General features: G+C 43.3%; 1 protein-coding gene across 1 annotated transcript; it reads right to left on the reverse strand.

Annotated features, from left to right (window-relative positions):
* Positions 1-1,316: 1,316 nt before the first annotated feature.
* LOC142639775 (uncharacterized) lies at positions 1,317-9,784 on the reverse strand. Its single transcript, XM_075813912.1, has 3 exons — positions 9,353-9,784; positions 8,942-9,270; positions 1,317-1,386 (listed from the first exon to the last, which is right to left on the reverse strand). The coding sequence occupies exons 1-3, from the start codon at positions 9,782-9,784 to the stop codon at positions 1,317-1,319; spliced, it is 831 nt and encodes a 276-aa protein (XP_075670027.1).
* Between the last annotated feature and the right edge of the window lie 290 nt (positions 9,785-10,074).

Genomic DNA, 10,074 nt, shown 5'->3' on the forward strand with positions numbered 1-10,074 from the left:
GCTTAAATGATGATAAAATGCAAAAGAGATAGTGTTGTTGTCAAGTGTCAACCACGACAACAAATTATTAAACAAAAAAACAAGCCATAAAATAGTGAAAAAATGAACATGTACTCTCTCTGTTTCAGTTTGTTTATCCTCTATTTTATTTTGGAATGTCTCAAAATATTGTCTTGTTTCTAAAATTATAATCATTAATTTACTAATATTCCTATTATGCCCCTACTTTATTTCCAAAACCATTTGAAAAGAAAACCAAAAAATATTTAAAAAATCAATATTGATTAAAAGATAAACTAGAATTTGTATTTGAAGTAATCCAAAATTGCTTGGAGACAGTACCCAATAGTTTTTGTATTGTGGTAGTTGTAGATTTTTCAAATTTGATTAAGAGGATAAGTTACAATTTGTGCTATGTAATTTCAAAAATGCTAATATTGGTAAGGAGCAGATTTTTGTGCTTGTAATTTTAGATTTAATATTCCTATTTTTTTATTAATTTATTTAAGGGTAGTTTTGAAAATTTATACATTTTTTTAAGGCAGACAAGACAATAAATGGTATTCCCTTAGAAAATTTTATTTTTGAAACATGACAAACAAATTGGGATGAAGGGAGTAACATCTCATGATATGTAAATTAAGAAATTTCAGGGTGTAAAATCCAAATACTCCCAAATTTTAGAAAGTAAAATCCAAACACCCCTAAAATTTAGGGAATAAAATCTAAATTTTGAAATGTCAAGGTATAAAATTCAAACACCCCCAAACTTTAGGAAGTGAAATCCAAATTCTAAAATTTCAGGGTGTAAAATCCAAACACCCCTAAACTTTAAGGGCATAATTTGCAATTTAGCCTATTGTTAATGTCTATTGAAATAATTGTATTTATTAATTATATTATATTAAATTACATTCTTGAGAACCATAATACAAAGAATATTGTATTTATTTCAAAAAAAGAATATTGCATTTATTAATGACAATTTTTTAAACGTAATTATATCTGTTCATATATTTACCATATTGTACACGTACTATATTTTACTATGTGTGAATGTGTTCATTTTTTGGTGTGGCTTCATCATATTCTCCATATATATATATATAAAGGGAAGTTCCCTTTCACACCTTTAAGTTTTTTTTTTTTTTTGAATAAATCACACATTTATTATGAATTCCATCCCTCATAGAAGAAAAAAGAAACCAACTTTGGATATCCCTAACATGAAATAGCCCTTTAAGCTCAACGGATACCATCTAAGGCCCAAGTCCCTCCACCCTCAACTATTGCAATATCAAAAATTAAAATATCAATCATGATGATGCTAAGATCGTCAATCGATTAGGTTCATCCAGATGGATCAACACATGCTCATCCTCGTACCTGCAGGGTTAAGAATAAAGTTCTCTCTAAGTGGTCACTAATGTGGTGCTGGCCACAAAGTCTCCAATGACAAAGTCAGAGAATGGAACTCGAAGAGAGAGTTTAGTTATGAGAGCAAGAATAAGTAGTAAAAAATCAGTATATGTACCTCCTCACGAATTTTGTAGGTTTGTATATACAAGCTTTTTCCAATTACCATTGCTCTTCTTAATTGGTGGATTAAAGCCTGCTTAGGTAGCGTCTTTGGTCTTTAACTTGACCTTTATTAGGGTTGATGAGGGATAAAGACGCTTAGACCGTCCCTGGACGGTCATCGCCTCGGCAGTCGTCTAGGAGTTATCATCAAGACGAGGATAACGCACAAGGCCGTCCTTGGGTGATAGCGAAGCTACATCCCTCGTCCAAAGGATGCGCACAGCCCATCCTGAGAGGACTTATCCACGTAAAGACTCATGGACGAGGCTTTTACACTTAGAATTATTAAGCACATTTTACCATTCCATAATACACGCATAACTTCCGATGACTGTTGTGTGAGAAAATGCAACTGTCAGGTGGTTATGGGAGTTATCCAAGAACCCCGGACCTCCAGAAATTCAGGGAGGTTACAATTTCAATAACTGCCCCTAGGACACTATATATACAACCATTCAGACCAATGGAAGGTACGTTGAACATTTTCCCAAGAAATTGGAACTCAAAAGATATAGAGAGAAAACTGACTTTACCATCGGAGGGTTCTTGGTCGGCGATCCCGGTCACCTTTGATCGTTTTCCTTTGTTTTTCAGGCCATTAGAGAGCGAGTGGTCCTTTCAAATCCGGAGCATCCAGCCTACTGATTTTCCTTGCATCATTAGTTGGCGCCGTCTGTGGGAAAGTAAGATAAAGAAAAAAAAAAAAAAAAAAACAAACGAGCACTGTTCACTGTTCTTTTCATTCAACTGTGTTTTCGTTGTCAAGGATTAGTCTTTCCCAGACAAAAGGTTGAATGGTTCGAACAAGATCAAGGGCTACAAGCCCAGGCCACTAGGAGAGTAGGGATGCTTCTAGCAACCCCCTTCGCGATCGTAGGTCAGCGCCTGTCATGCAACCGCCTTCCATTCAACATATACAATCCATGGCCGCCGCTATGGCAGAACTGACACGTCAAAACCAGGAGCTGAATAGGGAGATCAACCTCAGGAGGCAGCGCCAAGATGGACACGCGGATAGACGGGCACCAAGTCAGGAAGGTGGAGGAGAAAACGTTGAGTCCGAAGATCAAACAAGGGGTACCGCTTCAAGAAGGGTGCCACACTTGGAAAAAGAGATGGACCAGATGAGAAAAGCCATGGATGAAATGAGGGAAAACATGAGGCGAGCGAACCCAGTGGATGATATGGTTCACCGAACGAACTCCGCTTTCACGGCTTCCATCAGCAGTCACCCCCTACCTCCAAAATTCAAAATGCCTTCTCTGGACTCGTATGATGGAAATCGCGACCCTTGCGATCATATTGCAACTTTCAAGACGACCATGCACCTACAAGGAGTCCCGGACGAGATTATGTGCAGAGCTTTTCCTACCACACTTGAGGGACCAGCGCGAGTGTGGTTCGGTAAGATACCCCCAAACTCGGTGGGATCATTTGAAGAGTTGAGTAAGTTATTTGTCAACAATTTCATTGGAGGACAGCGTCACAAGCGTTCCTCCTCTAGTCTATTGACCGTAGAGCAAGGGAAAAATGAGAGTTTGCGATCCTTTATCACCCGGTTTAATAGGGAGGCCTTGACGGTGGACGAGATGGATGACAAGTTATTACTGGCCGCTTTCCACAATGGGGTCAATTCTGACTTGTTCATTCATAAGCTCTACGAGCAGGAACCACAGACCATGGCCGATTTCGTCCATTCGGCCCAGAATTTTATGAATGCTGAGAACGCTATCATAGCCAAGAAAAGAAAAAGGGCAGAACGCTCGGAAGCGGGTCACCATCGTTATTCGGATCAAGGACCTCGTCCAAAGAAAGCTCGGGCAGACGAGAGGAAAGATAAGGATGGTAAGAAGGCCAGTTCCTCCGCGAGGAATCAGCAATACACGCCCCTGACTATGCCACTAGAGCAGGTTCTTATGCAGATCAAGGATGATCCATCCTTGAAGTGGCTGGATAAAATGAAGGGAGACCCCAACAAGCGTAATAAAAGCAAGTACTGCCACTTTCACAGGGACCATGGGCATGATACGGACGAGTGTTTTGACTTGAAGCAGCAGATAGAAAATCTCATTAGACAAGGAAAACTGAGGAACTTCCTTGGACGAGACCAAAGATATGAGAAAATGAAGGCCAAGGTGGAAGAATCATCACGTCCCCCACTAGGAGAAATAAGGGTAATTATAGGAGGAAACTCGACAGTGCAGTCATCCAAGTCAAGGAAGACGTACCTGAAGGTGGTGCAGAACATCCAACTGTCTGGATGACCTCCTAGGACGAGGGAAGTAGACCAGTAGGCTGTTACGTTCACGGACGAGGAAGCAGGACGACTTCACCACCCACACGATGACGCGATAGTCATCACCCTACTCATCTCTGACTACATGACCAGGAGGGTGTTGATAGACAATGGCAGCTCTGCAGACATTCTCTACTATCCTGCATTCCAGCAAATGAGGCTAGGACGAGATTAGCTTTGACTAGTGAACTCGCCGTTGGTAGGATTCGAAGGAATGAAAGTGCAACCTGTGGGCACCATCACATTACCAGTGGTCGTTGGAACATATCCACAGCAGATAACCAAGGAGGTAAGTTTCCTCGTTATTGATTGTGCATCGTCATATAATGCAATTATTGGAAGGCCAACTTTGAATAGCTGGAAGGCGGTAACCTCTACCTACCATTTGTCCATCAAATTTCCAACCGAGCACGGAGTAGGCCAAGTACAAGGAGATCAACTAGCCGCCAGAGAATGCTACTTAGCTATGCTGGCCATGGACGAGCACATGCAGGCAATGAGTATAGATGGGAGAAGGATCGCGGCGGAGCCCACTGAAGCATTAGAAGACGTCCCTTTGGACGATAACCAGCCTGAGAAGTCTACTAGAATTGGGGCGAGCATGGAAGAGGGTGCAAAGCACGCTTTGATTCGGTTTCTGAAGAAAAGCCTCGATGTCTTTGCATGGAGTCATGAGGACATGCCTGGCATTGATCCGAGCGTCATTACTCATAGCCTGAACGCGTGTCCCTACTCAAAACCAGTGCGTCAGAAGAAAAGGATTTTCGCTCCTGAGCGAGACAATGCCATTAAGGAAGAAGTACAGAAGTTGGTCGCCGCGGAGTTCATCCGAGAAGTTTATTATCCAGATTGGTTGGCGAACGTGGTCATGGTCAAGAAAGCTAACGGCAAGTGGCGAATGTGCGTGGACTTCACTGATTTAAACAAAGCTTGCCCCGAGGATAGTTACCCATTGCCACGCATTGACCAGTTAGTTGACTCGACGGCAGGTCACAGAGTGCTTAGCTTCATGGACGCTTTCTCAGGTTACAACTAGATACAGATGGATGAAGCGGATCAGGAGAAGACCTCATTCATTACGAACCAAGGGTTGTATTGTTACAAGGTAATGCCCTTTGGTTTGAAGAACGCAGGGGTAACTTACCAAAGGCTGGTTAACCATATGTTCCATCCTCAAATCGGGCGAAATGTGGAGGTTTATGTAGATGACATGCTGGTAAAGAGCCAGGACGAGGGCAAACATCTAGACGACCTTCAAGAGACTTTCGATACATTGCGGCGGTACAACATGAAATTAAATCCAAGCAAGTGCGCTTTCGGAGTTTCGTCAGGAAAATTTTTGAGGTTCATGGTGTCGCACAGAGGAATTGAAGCAAATCCGGACAAAATCCAGGCGATACTGAACATGGAACCACCAAAAAATATCAAGGAAGTCCAGTCTCTTACCGGACGGGTCGCTGCCCTTAACAGGTTTGTCTCGAAAGCTACTGATAAGTGCTTGCCTTTCTTTAAAGTCCTAAGGAAGGCATTTGAATGGACGGACGAGTGTCAAAGGGCCTTCCAAGACTTGAAGACGTATCTCATGACAGCGCCGCTATTGAGTCCGTCTGTACCTGGGGAAGTGTTGTATTTGTATTTGGCAGTGTCCCCACACTCAATAAGTTCAGCGTTGGTCAGAGAAGAAGGGAGAATCCAGAAACCGGTTTATTATACGAGCCGTGCAATGAGAGGAGCAGAAGGACGATACCCGATGATGGAGAAGTTAGCCTTTGCATTGATCACGGCTTCCAGGAAGCTGAGGCATTACTTTCAGGCTCACATCATCAACGTCCTAACAGACCATCTCATAAAGAAGGCAATGAACAAGTTGGAAGCTGCTGGACGGCTAGTACAGTGGGCTGTTGAGCTTAGCGAGTTTGATATTAGATACCTCCCGAGGAGTGCGATAAAGGCGCAGGCATTGGCAGATTTCATCGCAGAGTTCACCCCCAGCCAGGATAAGCTGGACAAGGATGAAAGTGTTGAGAAATGGGTGATCAATGCCGATGGGTCGTCCACACTGTATGCAGGAGGAATTGGGGTTATACTGAAGTCCCCTGAGGGTGACAGGCTGGAGTATGCAGCCCGTCTGCAGTATCAAACTACCAACAACGAGGCTGAGTACGAGGCTCTACTCAAGGGATTGGAATTGGCTAAGTCCTTAGGGGCGGAGTCGGTAACAATCAGAGGAGATTCTCAGCTGGTCATTAACCAAGTAAATGGAATGTGTGATACTAAGGAAGATCGAATGAAGAAATACCTCAACAAAGTGAAACGACTTGCACGAAAATTTTCGGCTGTAAGTTTTGTTCAACTACCCAGGGAGGAAAATATGGAAGCGGACGCCTTGGCAAAAGCAGCTTCGGCAAGGGTTACAGACGAGTACAACAACATCCAATATATGCCGAGCATAGACATCCCTGACATACAGCAGATAGAAGGAGGAGAAAATTGGATGAGTCCAATAATGATTTATCTCAAAGATGGAAGACTTCCCGAAGACAAGGATGAAGCGAGAAAGTTAAGGGTCAGGGCAGCCAAGTACGTCCTCATAAATGAAGTATTGTACAAGCGAGGTTTTTCCCAACCTTACTTAAGGTTCTTGGCTCCTGACGAGTCAAACTATGTTCTAAGGGAAGTTCATGAAGGAGCATGTGGAAATCATTCAGGAGCAAGGTCGCTGGTCCATAAGATCGTCCGTGCTGGCTACTACTGGCCTACAATGCAGGCAGATGCTAAAGCCTATGTCAAGGCATGTGACCAGTGTCAACGCTACAACAATGTACCTAGATAGCCGTCAGGGTACCAGACCCCAATGATGGCCCCATGGCCATTCGCACAGTGGGGACTGGATATCTTAGGCCCTTTCCCCATAGGAACCCGGCAAATGAAGTTTTTGGTGGTAGGAATCGATTACTTTACCAAGTGGGTAGAAGCCAAGCCTCTTGCAGCAATCACTCAGCAAAATTTTGTATGGAAGAATATTCTATGTAGGTTCGGAGTACCTAGGGTATTAGTATCGGACAACGGATGTCAATTCGACAACGAACCCTTTAGGGACTTTTGCAATCATTTTGGGATCAAGAATCACTATTCCTCACCCTTCCATCCGCAGGAAAATGGACAAGCAGAAGTAGCAAACCGATCCCTGCTGAAAATCATCAAGACTCGGTTCGAGGGGGCAAAAGGGATATGGCCAAACGAGCTACCAGGTGTTCTTTGGGCCTATAGGACAACTGTACGAACTTCGACGGGAGAGACCCCCTTTAAACTAGCCTATGGAAGTGAAGCTGTCATACCGACGGAAGTTCATATGGCTAGTCACCGAGTGATGGAGTACCAGGAGAAAGAGAATGGGGAACAACTTCGTCTTGACCTCGATCTTATTGACGAGGTAAGATTGGATGCGGAGCAAAGGACAGTAAGGTACAAAAACCTTATGGCCAGACAGTATGATGCCATGGTGAAACCCAGACGGTTCAGTGTGGGGGACCTTGTCCTCAAAAGAGTCTCCTTGGCGACCAGGAACCCAGCTCATGGAAAATTAGGACCCAATTGGGAAGGACCCTACAGGGTAATCAACTAAAAGAGGCAGGGGTCTTACTACCTGGAAGCTCTAGACGGGCGAAAGTTAGAGCATCCCTGGAACGTGGAACATCTGAGGAGGTACTATCAGTGATAAGCAGGGACGAGGGAAGTCAGTGGCAAAGTTACAGCTATGATTTGCGTGTTCGCTTATATTTACAGTTGTGTTCTTACTACTATTATGGTGTGTTGTCAATAAAAAGTGCACTAGTTCTCAAACTTTTGCACCGCTTACAGACTAGCTTATGAAAGACGAGGTTATGTATTTCTCTTAAGTATTTTAATAAGGCGCTAGCTTATAAGCATGTGCCACGCTTGTGAACAATTTTCATGTAATAATATGGTTTGGATTTCTTATGTATTTGATGTATAGATCTAGTTTCCATAATAATACCCACAGAAGGGGCAAAAGCCTAAGACGAATAGAAATCTTCAGACGCAGAAACACTCGTCTAAGAATTCCTTGAAACAAGGATAAAGCAAAGAGAAAAAGCTAAGGCATACTCGTCCAAGGCTTTCCTTTAAATAAGGGTAAAGCAAAGAGAAATAAGCTAAGGCACACTCGTCCAAGAATTCCTTGAAACAAGGATAAAGCAAAGAGAAAAAGCTAAGGCATACTCGTCCAAGGCTTTCCTTTAAATAAGGGTAAAGCAAAGAGAAATAAGCTAAGGCACACTCGTCCAAGCATTCCTTAAAACAAGGATAAAGCATAGAGAAAAAGCTAAGGCATGCTCGTCCAAGATTTCCTTTTATTGAGCATAAAGCAAAAAGAAAAGGCCAAGGCCCACTCGTCTAAGAAAGAAAGTAGGCATTAAGGCATAGCATTCTAAAGACGAGCAGCTAGTCAAGACGAGTAAAACAAACGTTATGAACTCCTTGCGAGAAGACGAGTCATAATGCCTAAAGGACGAGCAAAAGTAATGCAGTCGTCATTATCGGCCTAAGTGGGTCGTCCATAAAAAAATCGTGTAGACGGTCATTCAACACTTGGAACATTGTTTAAAAGACAATTGCATAAATGATAACAAATTTATAAGCTCGTCCATACAATAGGTAACAGATAAAGAAAATATTCTTTACTCCAAAGAGGGTAGACGACCACCGTCCAAAAACCCTTATAAATTAAGCATTAAAAAGCAATTGTTAATAAACTCGTCCAGAACACTCTAGACGAGGTAATTGTACTTGAATACATTTTAAAAAAAAAAAAAAAAAGCCAAACAACAATAACACTAGTTAAAAAGATTTTTTCTTCAAGAGGGGGGGGCATCAATCTTAGGGTCGTCCTGAGCTGGTTTGGTGGAAGCGTCGTCCTCGATGTTGACATCGTCTGAGCCTGTGTGAACGAGAGAACTTGTAGCAGCTCCAAGGTTGAGTTTAATGGCGCTAAAGTCAACTCCGGGAAAGTTGTCTATAGCGTCCATCCTAAAATCCTCAAACTCTGCTGCGTAGTTCGCGTCCAGCAGGTCAGTGAGCTCTTTGGATGCTTTGAATTCCTCCACTACCTCGTCCTTAGCTTTCTTAAGAAGAAGACTCAGCTCGTCATTCTTCTTTTGGAGAAGGTCAAGACGGTCGTCCTTCCTGGCAGCGTCGAATTTCAGCTCCCCCACCAAAGCCTTCAACTCCTCAGCCTCGTCCTTGGCCTTGTTCGCCACCTCGGCCCACGTCCTACAGTCGTTCTTGATCTCTTCTATTCTTTTCTCTAGAAGGATCCTCGTCCTGTCCATCTCTGTGGCCTGCCTGGACGCAGCTATGAACTTCGACATTGCCTACATGGAAGAACAGAAAGTTCAAAAGATAGAAATAACATTGGGTAACATGGTTAAACCAAGACGAGGCCAAGATGGTCACCTTAAAGAGATCGTGGACGCCAGAGTGCTCGAACTCCTTCAAAGACATGTCATAGTACGCAGCCACGTCTTCGCCTTTCACAGCCTCTTGGAATCGTTCCCAAGCCAGATCCTCATTCTCCAACAAATTAGTAGAAATCCTTCGAGGAGGCTGGGACAAATCAGGAGCTAGGGACTTGGACTGAGTGACGCTGACAGGCGTGGACGAGTCTATATCAACGACCGGGACGGGCGGCTGGGAAGGAGGATCAGGCCTAGCAGTCTCAGGCTTGGACAACCCAGACTTGGCCTTCTTCCCCCGACGACTAGGCAAGCTAGCCAAGTCCACATGCTTGGACAAGCTTTTTCTCTTATCCCCAGCAGCAGGACGAGCTTCAGGTCTGGCCACTTCCTCGACCACCTCTTTCCCCTTGTTTTCCTTCATGGTTGCCATTCCTAAAAATAAAAAACAAATAAATGAATTATAGTAACAAAATATAAAAAATAAATAAATAAATGAATTATAGTAACAAAATATAAAATATATATATATAATACACACGTTTTAAAGAATAAAAACACTCACGCCTACGGACGGTTAGTTCGTGCGCGAGGGCTTCGACGGATGGGTCAGGACCAAGTCCCCACCTATGTAGACGTTGAAGGGTCACCAACGAGTGAAAATCTCTCTCGGGGTATAGACAAGCCCTGTGGACGCGATCACGGTGGAATTTACTCAGAGAA

Source organism: Castanea sativa, chromosome 6 (genome assembly GCF_040712315.1).
Source record: "Castanea sativa cultivar Marrone di Chiusa Pesio chromosome 6, ASM4071231v1".
Classification (NCBI taxonomy): Eukaryota; Viridiplantae; Streptophyta; class Magnoliopsida; order Fagales; family Fagaceae; genus Castanea; species Castanea sativa.